This window comes from Oncorhynchus mykiss, chromosome 28 (assembly GCF_013265735.2).
Source record: "Oncorhynchus mykiss isolate Arlee chromosome 28, USDA_OmykA_1.1, whole genome shotgun sequence".
NCBI lineage: Eukaryota > Metazoa > Chordata > Actinopteri > Salmoniformes > Salmonidae > Oncorhynchus > Oncorhynchus mykiss.
In genome coordinates, this window is record NC_048592.1 from 20,016,817 (window position 1) to 20,036,067 (window position 19,251).

General features: G+C 42.7%; 1 protein-coding gene across 1 annotated transcript in view; it reads right to left on the bottom strand.

The window, feature by feature from the left end:
- Positions 1-19,251, bottom strand: part of LOC110508701 (cadherin-18-like) — an 81,875-nt gene that overhangs the window by 18,780 nt on the left and 43,844 nt on the right. The window contains exons 3-4 of the mRNA XM_021589429.2: positions 8,095-8,389; positions 7,518-7,637 (exon numbers count right to left, since the gene is read on the bottom strand). Coding sequence (XP_021445104.2) covers positions 7,518-7,637; positions 8,095-8,389 — 415 coding nt within the window. The remainder of the gene's footprint in view (positions 1-7,517; positions 7,638-8,094; positions 8,390-19,251) is intronic.

The window sequence follows — 19,251 nt, forward strand, 5'->3', positions numbered from 1 at the left end:
TTGTCCTGTTTCATACATGTATGAATACGCATGTATGAATTGTAAATTCGTTTTTTGCAGATCCCATCTCTCCCTGAGACACCTCTTGGATAGTGGGGTCACAGCCAGGGTCTAGCAGCTGTGGACAATCAGAGATTTTCTTCCTCAACAGCATTATTCCAATTCCAATCTTGGATGGATAAGATGCCGGTCACTTTCATTCAGGTTGAAGGCAGGAAAAGAAAGTCTGACTTGTTGTACAGGAGAAGGAACATTGATTTCTTCAAATTGAGTATCACTTCACATTAATAAATCAGTCTTAAAGGGTTTCTAAATTCAGCCATAATTACAACCAGCTTTAATACAATGTTCGTCAAAAACCCCTAATGTCTCCATTCCCATGCTTCACCCCTGTGCTGGTTCATTACCTCATTTGATATGCTAACACATAAGCAAGCTTGGCTTACCCCTCTCTGAACTATCAGCTTGCCACCCCCTCCTCTCCTACCTCCTCTCCCTTCAGCTAGACCCGCACCTAAACACCGTGCTCTGGCCAGAGGCACTGCTATGCTGCATTACTCGCTTCACAGCGTTACCAAGGAGAATCCCATCTGCCCTAATCTTACCCTGAAGACTGAACAAGGGCTAGAAGGAAGACAGAACAGATTGACCATGCTGTACATTGTGCACCTGTACAAGAGGAAGGCCAAGGGGACAACAGCCAGGACATAGCTCACTCAGTACTGAAGCAAGGTGTCCTCGGTGGAACATTGGCTGGAACAACCACCACTAAACGGAAGAACACAGGGTCTGACATGCCATAGTTAACTGCGGGTGGTGTCACACTGTGGGGGTTAACTAGTTATTCTGGAACACTCAGGCATTTGTCAGTTATTGGGATCACATGGATTACAGTAAGACGACTCGTCTCAAAGAAGGTTATTTCCCAAGCTTTTTGAGATGTGATAACCTTAATTGAAAATACGAGTCAACCCATCCCAACATTGAATCAATGAATGTGTGGATTAACCAATGTAATGTTGGTTCTGTGCCCTATATGTTTATCAGGATAATTAGTACAGTATGTCTTGTCAACGAGTACAGTGACATTCAATGGACAAACAAAGAGCAGGATACGTTTACTCAGAACAGAAAGGAGATAACATTTTAGAGCACCTGCGTGAAATGGCTTCACTCCAATGTATGAATGAGTCCTTATAACTTATTTGATTGTCCTTCACATTTTGTAGCGGTTACATCAGTCTGCTTTTTACCCTATGTATCCACACTTCAAAAGACCAAGGTTAGCCTACAAGTACATACTTATCGACAAGCTCCCAGTCATTTATTGGGTGAACCACCAACGTTTCAGCATCACTGTACCTTCTTCAGAGGTAATGTCATGAATGCTTGAACCAGGTTATGTAGACAATAGTGAGGGGTGTGTCATAGTCATTAGGGTGATGTGAATGAAAACAACATAACTGATAAAAGACAACATTTACAGAATGTTGAATATATTAGGCTATTGTTATCATATTGCAACATAATTAGATATTGTACATAGTAATAGCATCAACTTACATTATTATTTACATACCGATGATTTAATTTAATATACATATTACATATTTCATTGTTTCCATTTCATCTTTGTTACATGCAATCTTTTGGTTCAACCGTAATGCATGATAATTGTTGATGATGCTTATTATGCATTACCCTTCAATCAAAAGATCACATGTTACAAAGATGAAATGAAAACAATGTAGCAGTATGATAACAACAGCCTAATATATTCAACAAGCTGTAAACTATTGTCTTGCTATGGTGATGAGAATGAAAAAAAATGTAACAACGACACACCCCTCATTATTGTCACTGGGTGCACTAATTGCACTGTTTGTCTACATAACCTGGTTCAAGCATTCATGACATTACCCTGAAGAAGCCACAGTGATGCTGAAACGTTTGTCTATAAGTATGTACTTGTAGGCTAACCTTGGTCTTTTTTTATTTAACTAGGCAAGTCAGTTAAGAACAAATTCTTATTTACAATGACGGCCTGCCTCAGCCAAACCCTAACCATGCGGGGCCAATTGTGCGCCGCCCTATTGGACTACCAATCACGGCTGGTTGTGATACAGTCTGGAAACAAACCAGGGTCTGTTGTGATGCCTCTAGCACTGAGATGTAGAGCCTTAGACCGGTGCGCCACTCAGAAGCCCATGTTGGTGGTTTACCCAATAAATTACTGGGAGCTTGTAAAAGAGAGTCGCACACTATAATTTATTTCTATAGCATACAGTTTACTCGTTGTTAGTCAGCACCTCGACCAGCGTTTTTGGGGTGTGCGCCAGCTCATGCTTTTTATCAGTATACTTATACAACCATGAAGGCACTGAAATACAGCCTCCCAAGGCTACAGTTAAATTACTGTATATTGTAACAAAACAAATAAAAACGTTTTTTAGAAAACCTTGCCAATGCTATGGTTTATCTTATGGGCAACAATTCACAGGGTTGTTTTCCTTTCAGAAACAAAAACACTCTGTCGCTGAATTCTCAACAAATTACTTGCTGTTCTTTAATGAATGAATGAATGAACAAATGAATGCATGAATGAATGAATGGTGAGAAAGTGAGAGAAAGAAAAACATGCTAACAGATAGCTCAACCTGCCAGAACAAATGAATACAGAGAAGTGTTCCGCCCCAGAGAATGTCACAGAGATTGCACCAAACACATTGTGGCCACAAACCACCTGCCTGGACAAGTAAGTTCAGCTGTCAACACACCAAAACCACAATAATGCTTAAAAGCCTCTCAGTATTCAGCCAGTGGAAGAAGAAAAAAAATTGTCTGAACATGAATACACTGAATTTAGCCCGACCAAATAACAGAATTCAGCAAATGGATTATACTCCGGTCTCTCTTCATTCTCATACTGTCCAGGGTAAGGCATTACCATAGAACCAATTTGTTCAGCTTCCATTCTCATTATATGGGAACAATTAGTGCTGGGAATTGCCAGGGACCTCATGATATGATATGATATGATCAACGATTCGGTGCCAATACAATATGTATTGCGATTCTCAGAATTTGAGATATTGTATTGTAATACAATACTGTGAGTTTATATGCGATTCCATGGTCCAAACATATCACTCACCATATGTCTGCTGTAGAGGGACAAGAGAGGGCCATGAGAAAATTCATTTTGATCAGTCACGGAAATAAAAGTGCTGAAAACAAACTGGCTCCCTATTTTTTGTTGTTGAATGTTACCCCCTTTTCGTGGTATCCAATTGTTAGTAGTTATTATCTTGTCTCATCGCTAAAACTCCTGTACGGGCTCGGGAGAGACAAAGGTCGAATGCCATGCGTCCTCCGAAACACAACCCAACCAAGCCGCACTGCTTCTTAACACAGCGTGCATCCAACCCAGAAGCCAGCTGCACCAATGTGTTGGAGATAACACTGTGCACCTGGCGACCTGGTTAGCGTGCACTGCGCCCGGTCCGCCACAGGAGTCGCTAGTGCGCAATGAGACAAGGACATCCCTACCAGCCAAACCCTCCCTAACCCGGACGATGCTAGGCCAATTGTGTGTCTCCCCACGGACCTCCTGGTCACGACCAGCTGCAACAGAGCCTCGGCGCGAACCCAGAGTCTCTGGTGGCACAGCTAGACCACTGCGCCACCCGGGAGTCCTGGCTCCCTTTTAAAAATAAGTTGGAGAACAAGCTATGAAGGAAAAATAAGTTTTGGTGCAGGTACTAGCGCAAAAATAATATTGCGATATTGTCAAAACGATATGATACGATATATCATAATAAATATTATTACGACATGTAAATGTGCTTATTCCCCCCCCCCCCCCATCACTAGGAATAATGTAGTGCCACTGTGACAAGGGATAAAAGGCTGTTAGGGCCATGTTGTTGTGCTGTTTGCTTTCCAATTGACCTTGGGATTCCCCAGTCATTTTCCCTCATTTTCCCTGAACTACATATTATTAGAGAAGACTGACAGTGAAAATGTAAATATCAATCAAATCCAAAAGAACAGCTGGCAATTCCTTCAATTGATCAAAAGTTAAAAGTTGTATAATCCCTGCTCACTTTAAAATGTACACACGTATCAGCCTTTCAGTACGTGGAATGGACGGTATCCCCTGACTGCGTGAAAACAAACAAAAAACCTATCCTACTTAAAAGGCAAACGGGAAAGTTGCTGTCCTCCTTACTGTCTACCAGTGGTGTAAAGTACTACTAAAGTCATTTTTTGGGGTATCTGTAATTTATTTGACTATTTATATTTTTGACATTTATTTTTACTTCACTACATTCTTAAAGAAAATAATATACTTTTTACTCCATACATTTTACCTGACACCCAAAAGTACTCATTACATTTTCAATGCTTACCACGACAGAAAAATGGTCTAATTCACGCATCAAGACAACACATGGTCATCCCTTCTGCCTCTGATCTGGTGGGAGACTGACTAAACACAAAAACATATTTTGTAAATGATGTCTGAGTGTTAGAGTGTGCCCCTGGCAATCCATACATTTTCAAAACAGTAAAATGGTGCGGCCTGCTTTGCTTAATAGAAGGAATTTGAAATTATTTATACTTCTTTAACTTTTAATACTTAAGTATATTTTAGCAATTACATTTAGTTTTGATGCTTAAGTATATTTAGAACCAAATACTTTTACTCAAGTAATATTTTACTGTGTGACTTAGACTTTTACTTGAGTAACTTTCTATTAAGGTATCTATATTTTTACTCAAGAATGACCATTGGATACTTTTTCCACCACTGCTGTCTATATAACTATATAACAGGAGTATAATGGAGGAAACACCGGTAGTTTACTGTAATTATGTTAGTCAGACCAGGGATGGGTAATCAATGCCATTAAATGCAGGTCTTATTGTGAAATGTTCCTCTGGGTCCTTTATTTACACCAGTCAATATTACCTGCCAGACTTTTGTTGTCTATTGGAAGATACAGGTAAACTGTTCATGCTGTTTTAGTATCATATCCTCTCAGGCCTTTTATTCAACCTCCTAATCCATGTCAGATTGACTATGCTAACAATCTAGCTTTTTACAGCTGTATAACGGTCGATTATACATAAGAAAGGCTTCATGTTTCATTTGCATGCTCACTACGTCCAAATATTGCTTTTTGTAATGGTTATGATTAGCTATGTCTGAAAAGGAAGCATTTCTGTAAATGTGTGTGTGTGTGTGTGTGTGTGTGTGTGTGTGTGTGTGTGTGTGTGTGCATGCATACATAGGTGTGCATGTGTGCTTTTCTGCATGTCAGTGATGATCACTGGTCAGGAGCTGAACACCTCACTCCCTGATCACAGACAGATGATTGTAGTGTAGAGGCAGCTCTGATTCTGCTCTGATTATGGGCTGAGTGACCGGGTCTCCTGCTGATGGGGCCCCAATAAGCTGCTGGAGAGAGGCAGGAACAGCTGGCATTGCCATGGCTATGGCCCAGTATGCACTGAAGCTGGCATGGCCACAATCCAGCCAGGCTACTTCACATCTATGCCTCAAACCAAATCAGAACCACTCACTCAAGTAGCTAAGCAGTGCAACATGGACATCGATAAAACATACTTTTAAGATGATACAATGACAAAACTAGACCCATCATAGTGGTAATACCAGTGCTTGGTTACATTCATGGCACATGGGGTTGATGGGTGTCAATAGCACTTGAGCATATGTGACGGGAACATGGCTGGGACTATCATCTTGAGTATTGACAGATGGCATATAATACAGTCTCACTGCCAGATTCACTCTGCCTTCTCAACACACATTGGCTGTTGAAGCAAAGAAAATAACTTATGTCTATATGTATTCCTTGTTCTCTTTAGGTGTGCATATCACTGTAACACACACTTATCCAGAGCATCTTAAAGTAGTAAGTGCATCAATGTTTCATACTGGCCCCACATGTGAATCAAACCCACAATCCTTTCATTGCAAGAGCAATGCACTACCAACTGAGCCACATGGGACCCAGGATCAGGATGTACTGCGTACAGACACACACTACAGACACATAAACATTTAGCAATTTCTAATCTAACTATTGTTATTACACAGTCTTAGGGATTCAATTCCTTTGGTCTCCACTAAGTTAGGTAAATCAGCTTTTAGTTTTTTTACACCGTATTTGTGGAACAATCTTCAAAATGTTCTTCAATTTGATGTTTTGGTGCCTCTAGGGCAATTCAGAAAGCTGATTGAGGATCGTATTAGTGACGAATGTGTTTGTTTGTATTTTTGCTTGCATTTCGTATTTGTATTTAGATGTGTGTATTTCTGTATTATCTGTAATTCAGGGCTCATCTGTAAAATAAACATTGATCTCAGTATGTCTACCTGATAAAATAAAGGTGAAATAAAACGTTTTAATATTACATTGACTGGAATCCTTTGAAAAGCATCCTCACAGAATATGTACACTATGTACAAAACTTTGTGGACACTCCTTCAAATGAGTGGTTTTGGCTATTTCAGCCACACCCATTGCTGACAGGTGTATACAATCGCAAACACAACCATGCAATCTCCATAGACAAACAGTGGCAGTAGAATGGCCTTACTGAAGCATACACTGACATTGAAGACAATTCTGTGCTTCCAATGTTTTGGCAACAGTTTGGGGAAGGCCCTTTCCTGTTTCAGCATGACAATGTTCACAATGCGAGGTCCATACAGAAATATTTTTTTGAGATCGGTGTGGAAGAACTTGACTGGCCTGCACAGAGCCCTGACTTCAACCCTATCGAACACCTTTGGGGTGAATTGGAATGCCAACTGCAAGTCAGGCCTAATCGCCCAACATCAGCGCCCAACCTCACTAATCCTCTCGTGGCTGAATGGAAGCAAGTCCCCGCAGCAACGTTACAACATCTAGTGGAAAGCCTAGATGATGTTATAGCAGCAAAGTTGGGACCAATATTAATGCCCATGATTTTGGAATAACATGTTCAACGAGCAGGTGTCCATATACTTTTGGTAATGTTGTGTATTTGTCAAGGGTGGATGTTTTGTCAAAGTTATTCAAGGCTTTTTTATTTCTCTTATGTCTTCAAAGCAAAGAACAAAATGTCTGAGAGCCTTTATACAATGAGCGGGAGGGGGATTAAGAATTCTAGAATACAGAACAGTTGGCAGGTATCTCTTTTTAAGACAGAGGAACACTATTGCTGTCTTTTTCCCTCGACTATGTAATTTATTGAACACATATAGTACTGCAGCCTTCTCTAAAACTAGACCCAATTTGAGCGTATTGCCTCTGTAATCAGCTGTGTCATTAAACATCATCATGAGGCACTTTGGCCCTTTTCACAGTTTAACAGCCTGATTACAACAATCAACATCTAATAAAACCTATACTGTAGAACAAAGCTATTTTCACTTGGCAGAAGCAATTCACACATGCAGCGTTATATTGCAGTGAATGTTAAGTAGAAGGCAGGCGTCTCACCGGTTTTGGGATCTACAGAGAAGTAAGGCTGTCCCTGTAGTATGCTATACACAATCTTGGCACTGTTCCCATAGGTGGGGTCGTCTGCGTCTGTAGCTGTGAGCTGAAACACTGATGTGCCTGCATGGAAGGAAAGGTTATATCAGTAGTGTATTTCCAAACACAACCCATTTAACTACGACCACACGAACTCACAGACTGTACAAGTACAACGTGCCATGATCACTGTAAAAACTACAATGGCATACTGTAGCACAACTCACTATATTGTCGTGGTTTTCTTATAGTAAAACTACATGCAAATCTAAAAATACCACAGAGTGTTTCTGTATCGCATAAAGTGAGGCCGAAATTTGTTATCTCCCAATTAATCCAAACCCATTTATCAGGACTGTCAAAATCCATTTACAGAGTTGTGCATTAATGCCTGACTGCCTCTGGATGCAGTAGGGATCTGTAGCAATACTGATGACCCAGCTAATGATGTGACTGCTCTCACAGTCAGGGTACAAAGCCAGCTCCCTACAGCCAGGTGCACCCAGCATTTCAAAAATATGTTGTCAGTATTCTGCCTTACCAACATCGGCCATCTCGGGAACAGCAGCAGCAAATGGGCCATCTGGAAACTTGGGTGCATTGTCGTTGACATCCTGAACCTTGATAATGAATTCGGACTCAGGCTCTAGAGATCTATTGGTGTAACGATCGATGGCCTGGGCATGTAAGACATAATGGCCCTTCTTCTCCCGGTCCAGGCTCTTGCTGGCATGGATGTCCCCTGTGACCTCATTGATGACAAATATAGTGCCAGCGCCCTCTCCCGTCAGCAAGTATCTGACGGAGCCGTCTCCTTTGTCTGAGTTGGAGTGCAGCTGGGAAGGAAATTACAGAAATTTTACACACAGATATAACAATACTCATTTGAACATAGAAAACTATACCCATGGATTTCACCACCATGGTTGACCATGTGTTGGAACCGGTTCAGGGAACAGAACCAAATACCCGGAAAATAAGGACATTTTTCAGTGAACAGAAACGGAACCTGGAAGGAAAATGATCTATACTGTTCCGGAACAGAATCATTATGTTAAAAGCATGGGAACCGGTTAATAGCGTTATTTTACATTATATTTTTTTTTCTTCTAGTCCCACAACAAAACAGAACAAAGCTCTCTCTTGTGCTCTCCCCACCCGCAAAATTGCAGTCGCATCTTGCGCCATAGTCCATCATACATGTAATCAACTAGATTAGCTGCTCTGACTGCACTGATTGGTGAAGTAACTTAATAAGCTAAAGGTAAACAACTTGATTTTACAGGTTAAAAAGGAACAGATAGGAACGATATAACAAATACTTTTGGGGGGTTCGTTCTGGCTCAGCACTTTATTCTGCTGGTCGGAACAGTGTAAAGGGAAAAAATGTATAGTGGTTCTGTTCCGAATGAAACGATTGGAAAATAATGTTGGTTGCAACCCCTGGGGTTGAGGTCAATTCTAGTTCAGTCACTTCAGGAGAGAAACAAAAATTGCCCCTTATTTTCCATGAGCATTTCTAATGGTAGTAACTTAACCATAACTTAAAAATAAGTTTACCAGAGGGGTACTGTACCTTCTGTATAAATCTACAGAATGTTAGGGTGTGTTGCACCAACATGGTTTAAATTAATCTAGGATTAGAGCAAATCTAGGATTTGTGAATCTAGGTTTATAATTAATCAGAGATGTGTTGCACCTCTTAATTTTGAATCTGGATCTGTTAAACTATGATTAGTGACATGTTACACCAATATCTATCTAAGGTCTTCGAAAGCCAAGTCAACAAACAGGTCACTGACCATCTCGAATCCCACCGTACCTTCTCCGCTATGCAATCTGGTTTCCGAGCCGGTCACGGGTGCACCTCAGCCACGCTCAAGGTACTAAACGTTATCATAACCGATAAAAGACAGTACTGTGCAGCCGTCTTCATCGACCTGGCCAAGGCTTTCGACTCTGTCAAACACCATATTCTTATCGGCAGACTCAGTAGCCTCGGTTTTTCTAATGACTGCCATGCCTGGTTCACCAACTACTTTGCAGACAGAGTTCAGTGTGTCAAATCGGAGGGCATGATGTCCGGTCCTCTGGCAATCTCTATGGGGGTGCCACAGGGTTCAATTCTTGGGCTGACTTTTCTCTGTATATATCAATGATGTTGCTCTTGCTGCGGGCGATTCCCCGATCCACCTCTACGCAGACGACACCATTCTGTATACTTCCGGCCCTTCCTTGGACACTGTGCTATCTAACCTCCAAACGAGCTTCAATGCCATACAACACTCCTTCCGTGGCCTCCAACTGCTCTTAAACGCTAGTAAAACCAAATGCATGCTTTTCAACCGTTCGCTGCCTGCACCCGCACGCCCGACTAGCATCACCCCCCTGGATGGTTCCGACCTAGAATATGTGGACATCTATAAGTACCTAGGTGTCTGGCTAGACTGTAAACTCTCCTTCCAGACTCATATCAAACATCTCCAATCTAAAATCAAATCTAGAGTCGGCTTTCTATTCCGCAACAAAGCCTCCTTCACTCACGCCGCCAAACTGACTATCCTACCAATCCTCGACTTCGGCGATGTCATCTGTAAAATAGCTTCAAATACTCTACTCAGCAAACTGGATGCAGTTTATCACAGTGCCATCCGTTTTGTTACTAAAGCACCTTACACCACCCACCACTGCGACCTGTATGCTCTAGTCGGCTGGCATTCGCTACATATTCGTCGCCAGACCCACTGGCTCCAGGTCATCTACAAGTCCATGCTAGGTAAAGCTCCGCCTTATCTCAGTTCACTGGTCACGATGGCAACACCCACCCGTAGCCCGCGCTCCAGCAGGTGTATCTCACTGATCATCCCTAAAGCCAACACCTAATTTGGCCGCCTTTCGCTCCAATTCTCTGCTCCCTGTGACTGGAACGAATTGCAAAAATCGCTGAAGTTGGAGACTTTTATCTCCCTCACCAACTTCAAACATCTGCTATCTGAGCAGCTAACCGATCGCTGCAGCTGTACATAGTCTATCGGTAAATAGCCCACCCAATTTTACCTACCTCATCCCCATAGTGTTTATTTATTTACTTTTCTGCTCTTTTGCACACCAGTATCTCTACCTGTACATGATCATCTGATCATTTATCACTCCAGTGTTAATCTGCAAAATGTTTATTATTCGCCTACCTCCTCATGCCTTTTGCACACAATGTATATAGACTTTCTTTTTTTTCTACTGTGTTATTGACTTGTTAATTGTTTACTCCATGTGTAACTCTGTGTTGTCTGTTCACACTGTTATGCTTTACTTGGCCAGGTCGCAGTTGTAAATGAGAACTTGTTCTCAACTAGCCTACCTGGTTAAATGAAGGTGAAAAAAAAATATATATATATGAAGTATTTTGTGAGTTGAAACGAAGTAGCTAGCCTACTTGACAAATGAGGCCACAAATGTTGCTGTTCCTTGATAAAATAATAACAATGTGATGTTTGAACTACTGCATCGCCATCTTGAAAGGTTCTCATGTGATAGCTGATTTGAAATTTGCCAATGCTAAACAGAAAATAAATGTGTTAGTTAACGTTAGCTACTGTAGCTAGCTAGTTTATAAACCAAGCTAGCTAGCATACAATATTATTAATTATTGTCATTACTTAATATTATTTTGCCATTTTATTATTTGTCCGCTAACCACATGACCATGGCACGTCAAATAAGTTCATATTTCTCCGCTTATGAAAAAAACTCTTGTCGGAGCTGATGGAGGAATTCAGTAATGAACTGGAGGATAAAAATACTGGATTAAAGAGAAGATGATTCCCCAGCAGTTTTCCCCTCTCCATAACCCCTGTGATGATGACGGACAACTTGACCCATCAATATTCAGTAAGCTATACTCGGCTTTGTTTCAGGATGGTAACCTGGGGGCTGTGCTTTGCAAAGTGAGTGGGGTTACATCCTAGTTTATGTGTAGGGGGCTAGGGTATATCTGGAGTATTTCTCCTGTCTTATCCAGTGTCCTGTGTGAATTTAAGTTCTCTCTCTCTCTCTCTCTCACTCTCTCTCTCTCTCTCTCTTTATCGCTCTCTCGCTCTCTCTCCCCCCTGAGGTGCTGACCTGCACCCTCGACAACCACTGTGATTATTACTATTTGACCCTGCTGGTCATCTATGAACATTTGAACATCTTGGCCATGTTCTGTTATGATCTCCACCCGGCACAGGCAGAAGAGGACTGGCCAACCCTCATAGCCTGGTTCCTCTCTAGGTTTCTTCCTAGGTTCTGGCCTTTCTAGGGAGTTTTTCCTAGCCACCGTGCTTCTACACCTGCATTGTTTGTGGTTTTAGGCTGGGTTTATGTACAGCACTTTGTGACATCAGCTGATGTAAGAAGGGCTTTATTAATACATTTGATTGATACTACACTACAATGTTACCATTATCAGGCTCGTTACAGCATGTTGCATAACATCAGCATTCGTACCAAGGCTGGACATATCATAAGCCCCAATTCAATTGTTGTACAAAATGGGCACGTAAATAGCCTACTAATAATGAGTTAATTATCATAAACTCAACAGGATTCAACCTGTCTCTAATTATTCTCAGAGGAACTCTGTTGTTTTGGTCTCTCCACAGAAGATATGCTGCCATTTGATCAGTTAAACCACCTCAAGTGGCAGTTTAGAATTAATCTCCAATGTAAATGTATATATATATTTTTTACATTCTTTGAGCAACAGGCTTAAAATTAATGAAGTGAAAACTACATTTAGATTAGAGGAACGATTTAATTGAACTAGGATTCATTTAAAACTTTGTTCAACATTTGGTGCAACACGATTAATAGATAAACCTTGATTTAACCCAGTTTAAGAGTTAATCCATGTTGGTGCAACCCACCCTTAGTGTACAAGTAGCCTGCATACCCGACTGTTTTTGCATTCACTTAAATCAAAAGCAGACTGGCAGAATTATTTAAAAAAAATCTCACATAGCTGCATAAATCTATCACTATGCCATTTTAGTGTTCAGAGGTTAAAAAATAATCTGTTTGTTGTGTAGACATTACTAATTCATACAAATCCTGAATGGGAAAGTCTCTGATGTACAGCTGATACAGCTCTCCTGCCTCTAGGTCACCAGGCAGCTCGTTAGGGCGCACACCTGTCACCAGCATTAGGAGCATAATGACATTCACCTGGACTCCATCACTTCGTTGATTACCTGCCCTTAATGTGTCACTCCCTTTGGTTTCTTCCCCAGTTGTCATTGTTTCTGCTTTCGTTCCATGTCGGTGTGCTGTTTGTGTTACATTTATTTATTAAATGTATTCAGTGCCTGAAATTGCTTCCCAATTTGCAGTGTACATCGTTACAGAATGACGCCTCAACAAAGGGAAGCATCGGGGAGTGTATTATTTTTTTTTGTCTGGGGTGATGTCGAGTCCGGGTGTTGGAGCCGGACCTACCTGGGAGGCTTCAGCCGGTTTGGAGTGGGTTCGATAGGCTCCCATGCTGAAGCTGGGTGAACAGGTTCCCGTGCCTCAGCCGAGGCAAACGGGGAGGTCTCAGCCGGCTCATCAGGTTCTCTCCTCAGGTGGTTCATCAGGTTTCTGCGCCTCAGCGGAGGCGACCGGTCCGCTCCGGATGCCCGGGATCGTCCCTGTGGTTGGTGTCCTGCGGCTGGAGCTGAACGCGCTGGGGAGGGGGTACTGTCATGTATGCTCTCTCTCCGGCGCTCTAGGTCGTCATACTCCCGTGCCTCAGCCGGATTCGACAGGTTCCCGCGCCTTAGCAGAGGTGACCAGTCCGCTCCTGATCCCCGGGATCGTCATCTTGGTCGGTGTCCTCCACCCAGACAGAGCCGGGTTTCAGGGAGGGGGTACTGTCATGTGTGCTCCCTCTCCGGCCTCTAGGTCACCAGGCTGCTCGTTACGGCGCACACCTGTCACCAGCGCTAGGCAGATCATGACATTCACCTGGACTCCATCACCTCCTTGATTACCTGCCCTACATGTGTCACTCCTTTTGGTTTCTTCCCCAGTCGTCGTTGTTTCTGTTTCTGTTCCATGTCAGTGCGCTGTTTGTTACGTGTTTGTTTATTTATTAAATGTATTCACTCCCTGAACTTGCTTCCCGACTCGCAGCGTACATCGTTATCTAAAAACAAATCATGCATCATTGTTGTTGTGACATATCACATGCAGCCTATGTTGATGCAAAGAAAATCCACACTCTTTTAGCTAGGCTAAATCATTGGGGTATCATATGATACTGATCTCTATAAAAATGCTGTGTCAACTCTGATGTAAAACGTTGAGAACAAGAAGAACAGTGTTTCTAACTGCCTTGACATTTTGATACTGATGTATCCCCCTTCGTAGCCTAGCAGAACAAAGCCAATGCAATGTGTGAACACACAAACGGGTTAATCCAGCTCTATCCAGATTAGTTGTGCTACACCGAGTTGCATCATTGCAAATTAAATCTGTTGTTCCTTGTTGACGTGTCATCTGAATATTTCGTGGTTGTGCCTGCGTGCCTGGCACATGGCTTTTTACAGTCTTAAACAAGTCAAGTGGTGTGGAAGGTCGTTTGAGAGAGGTGTAAACCCCCCCCCCCCCCCCCCATTAGCTTTAAAATGGATCTGATAGAATCTCATAAATATAGCAACCAGAGTATGACTTCTCCATTCATATCAATACACCACTTCTTAAGAACATGGGCTGAATTGCAATAATCGCTTGTTATTCACTTGCCCTCATGCATTAAAAAAAAATGCTGGTCTATGGAAACTCCCTCTAGCACATGCCTTCATCAATCCAATGCTTTTACATTTTGGGGGAGTAATGAACAAGTGCACACATCAGGAGGAAGGAGAGATTATTGGGATGCACCCAAGCCTCCATGTTTCCAGACAGCTGTGGTGCTGATGCTGAGGGTGGTTCTGTAAGGATGAAAGTGAATGATGGATAACAAACCATTAAAGAAAAGCTGTGAATCCCTTGACAGCACCAACGCTGTTGGAGCTGGCTTGCATCATCTGTATAACAACACAACTGGCCAGCCAACTCAGTTATCCTATTATGAATTCAAGTGTTTGCTCTTTGGCAGAATGCTATTTTCTCTACAGACACTGAGGAAAAATGTCCTGAATGAAGAATAAAGCCAGCAACTGTTGGCAGTTACAACCACAAAGCTGTATTTGATACATTCCTCAGTGTATGGTTTTTATTGCCTCCACCTTCAACCCTTCAGACGCACACACACACACACAGTCTTATACAACGAACCTTGTGGGGACAAACAATTCAGTCACGTTCAAAATCCTATTTTAGCTAACCCCTAACCCTAAAGCTAACTCTAACCCGTACCCTTACTGTAAACCGGAAATCTAACCTTAACCCTAACCCAAGCTCCTAACCCTAACCCTAAAACTAACCCTCTGGTCCCCACAAGTATAGTTAAACACACACACACACACACACGCTGCTCTTAATTCTTGGCAGTGAGTGTGATCCCTTAGCAGAGAGCAATTAGCAAAGACAGTGTTCACCTCCACACCGCCTCCCATGCCTGAAGAGGGTACAAGCAGCAACCCTGTTTGCTACAGAATCATATGGAGGGTGTCCAAGACTCATAAAGCACCACATTTACAACATGTACATTAAGTAGTGGACTTTATTGTCCTCTTAGGACACTCCAAAACACAATGTAATAGGCTACGACACAAGAATAAATGTTATTGCGTAGTACGCAGTAGGTGTAATATACAGTACATAAGAATCCAAGGCCGATATCATTCAGTGGAAGTTGGTGGAACTACTGTGATGATAACCTTGGCTTTCTCAGGAAGGTTGGGCTGGCGCAAGCATTTACACTGGCCCAGAATACTGCTCTCACTCACAGAACACGCTGCCTGCAGTGAGAGAGTAGCATTCATTTATCTTTCGCTATGGTGCCTTTATTCACTAGCAGGGTAATGGGAGTACAGCTCATGACTGATGCTTACCCTAGGCCCTGCATTATCAAAGAGATGAAAGGATAAAAAGAGCCATGAGGGAAAAACCCCAAACAGATAAATAGATAAATAAATATATGGAACTATCCACTTTGGTAATATATCACCAGGGGCCTGGTTGCAGAATGCATGCAGAGCATGATCTGATTTCACGATATGCAAGCAGCCTGTGTGTCTGCTGTCCACTTTTTCCATATGGTGAGTTTTTTGTCACTCTTTGTGTAAGAATGAGTTATTGTGCTTGGTACGCCTTTACTTCATAGAATTTCACATAAGGGAAATGCTAAAAACAGAAACATCCCTTTTTACGGACCCTGTCTTCCAAAGACAATTCGTAAAAATACAAATAACCTCATAGATCTTCATTGTAAAGGATTTTAACACTGTTTCCTTGCTTGTTCAATGAACCATAAACAATTAATGAACATGCACCTGTGGAACGGTCATTAATACACTAACACCCTACAGACTGTAGACAATTAAGGTCAGAGGTATGAAAACTTAGGACACTAAAGAGGCCTTTCTACTGACTCTGAAAAACACCAAAATCAAGATGCCCAGGGTCCCTGCTCATCTGTGTGAATGTGCCTTAGGCATGCTGCAAGGGGGCATGGGGACTGCAGATGTGGCCAGGGCAATACATTGTAATATCCGTACTGTTAGACGCCTAAGACAGCGCTACAGGGAGACAGGACGGACAGCTGATTGTCCTTGCTGTGGCAGACCACGTGTAACAACACCTGCACAGGATCGGTACATCCGAAAATCACACCTGCTGGACAGGTACAGGATGGCAACAACAACTGAATGAGATACACCAGGAATGCACAATACCTCCATCAGTGCTCAGACTGTGCCCAATAGGCTGAGAGAGACTGGACTGAGGGCTTGTAGGCCTGTTGTAAGGCAGGTTCTCACCAGACATCACCAGCAACAATGTCGCGGTTTTGTCTCACCAGGGGTGATGGTTGGATTCGCGTTTATCGTCGAAGGAATGAGCGTCACACCGAGGTCTGTACTCTAGAGCGGGATCAATTTGGAGGTGGTCTGTCATGGTCTGGGGCAGTGTGTCACAGCATCATCGGACTGAGCTTTTTGTCATTTCAGGCAATCTGAATGCTGTGCGTTGCAGGGAAAACATCCTCCTCCCTCATGTGGTAACCTTCCTGCAGGCTCATCCTGACATGACCCTCCAGCATGACAATGCCACCAGCCATACTGCTCATTCTGTGTGTGATTTCCTGCAAGACTGGAATGTCAGTGTTCTGCCATGGCCAGCAAAAAGCCCGGATCTCAATCCCATTGAGCACATCTGGGACCTGTTGGATTGGAGGGTGAGGTCTAGGGCCATTCCCCACAGAAATGTCTGTGAACTTGCAGGTGCCTTGGTGGAAGAGTGGGGTAACATCTCACAGCAAAAACTGTCAAATCCGGTGCAGTCCACGAGGAGGAGATGCACTGCAGTGCTTAATGCAGCTGGTGGCCACACCAGTTACTGACAGTTGCTTTTGATTTTGACCCCCCCCCCCCCTTTGTTCAGGGACACATTGTTCCATTTCTGTTAATCACATGTCTGTGGAACTTGTTCAGTTCATGGCTCAGTTGTTGAATCTTGTTATGTTCATACAAATATTTAAAAAATAAAAAAAAGGTTTGCTGAAAATAAACGCAGTTGACAGTGAGAGGATGTTTCTTGTTTTGCTGAGTTTATATCTACAGGGAGAATAAATAGGCTCAGTTGCTATACTGCAATATTTCACTGTAAAATCCCTCCACTACTACATCCAGTTATAGACTTTCACAGGCATACTGTAGACACTTCCAGTTTTAGAAGCAGTTTTTGGAATAAGAAGTGTGTATGCACAGGGAGGCAATAGCCTAGTTTGCAAACAAAGACTGCATAGCCTACACATTTCTTTTGTAGGATTTCATTGAATTACACAATGATGCCATTTAGAACGCTCTTAAATAATGACACAAAACTGTCTTCCCATACACTGGCAGCTATCCACTCACTAAATTCCCATGGAGCCAAGTTCACTGGTATAGGCTTGTACATAGGCTGATAAACTGACTACGCTCCAAGAACCCGCCGACTGATTAAATCAGGAATCTACCCCCTCTGCTAACCACAAATTACATGAGGCACGCTGATGGAAAGGTCAATTTTTATGCTGCAGCAAGAGCTCACTGACAATAATTGTTTTATACCCAGTCTTGGTATTAGTGAGCCGGGGTGAAAGATTTTATGTAATATTTGTCTCTGAGGTCTGGTAAGGGATATTTAATCATATTATCTAACTCTACACTCGTAGAAAAAGGTGCAATCTAGAACCAATAAGAGATCTTCAGCTGTCCCCATGGGAGAACCCTTTGAAGAACACTTTTGGGTTCCAGGTAGAACCCTTTTAAGGGTTTTACCTGGAACCAAAAAGTGTTTGCCTATGGGGACAGCCGAAGAACCCTTTTGGAACAATTTATTATTAAGATTGTAGTGAGAGGTGATGGCACTGCTGCCTGAGAGACTTGGTAGTATTAACGCTGTGCAACTATATCAACCATCTCTGGCCTCCGCTGCACCAACACCACCTCTACACGTCAATCCCATTGATTGATAAGAGGTTGGGATATATGTGGACTGGGGCTGTAACCTTGTTATCTAAATCAGAGGAAAGTGTAGTTTCAACACTCAGTGTGCAGTACATGTCTAGCCTATACAGAGAACAGCTAGGTATATATAGTCTCTGTGATGTAGGAGAAGGTTGTATAGCTAATTAGTCACAGCAGAGCAGAGTTGAGAAAATTCAGATACATGTGGCCATTTTTCATCCTTTCATCATGCTGACACATCTGAAGCCATGAAAAGTATAACAGTTTTCTAGGTCAGGCCCAAATCGGTGCGCCTGACACCTACTACCATACCCCGTTCATTATTTTCCAAGATGGCATAGCACTTCAGATGTCTTTGTCTTTGTCTTGTCGTGCCCCATGTATATATATTTTTTCTTTGTATATATTTCGGATATATATTTTTATATTTTGAACCTCAATTTCAACATACTCTCCTGCAACCCGCCTCATCCAATGTGGTATGGATCTGCTATTTTCAATACTTTAGAACCCCCAACAGAACTACTTGCTAGAAGTGCTAGCGGTCATCAGCTAACCATAGCCCCGTCAACTCCTGCCAGTCTGCACAGCGTGATTCAACCCAGAGCATACCGGACTGCTTTTTCTTCACATCTCCGGATTCCTACTGCAAGCTCTGAACCTTTTCACCTGGACCATCGCAGCTAGCTAGCTGCTGTCCGAGTGGCTACCCCTGGCTAACGTCTCTGTCCCGAAGCAAGCAGCAGTTAACCTGGAACTAGCCTCGTGCTAGGCCCATCTCCCGGCTAGCTGAAGAGGTCCATCAGCCACTCCTTGGGCTACAATACCTATATTGCCAAATTTGCCTGGATCCCTTTGACTGCCCACACGGAGCCCCGCCGATCCATCACGACTTGTTTAAACAGGCTCCTCCGTTGCGACGTCCCCTGAAGGCCCAACCGCTAGCCTGCTAGCCGTGGTCCGCTAGCGGTCTAGAGCATATCGGACTGTTACCTGAAGAGGTCCATCAGTCAATTTCTTGGGCTACAATACCTATTTTTCCAATTGGCCTGGACCCTTTTACT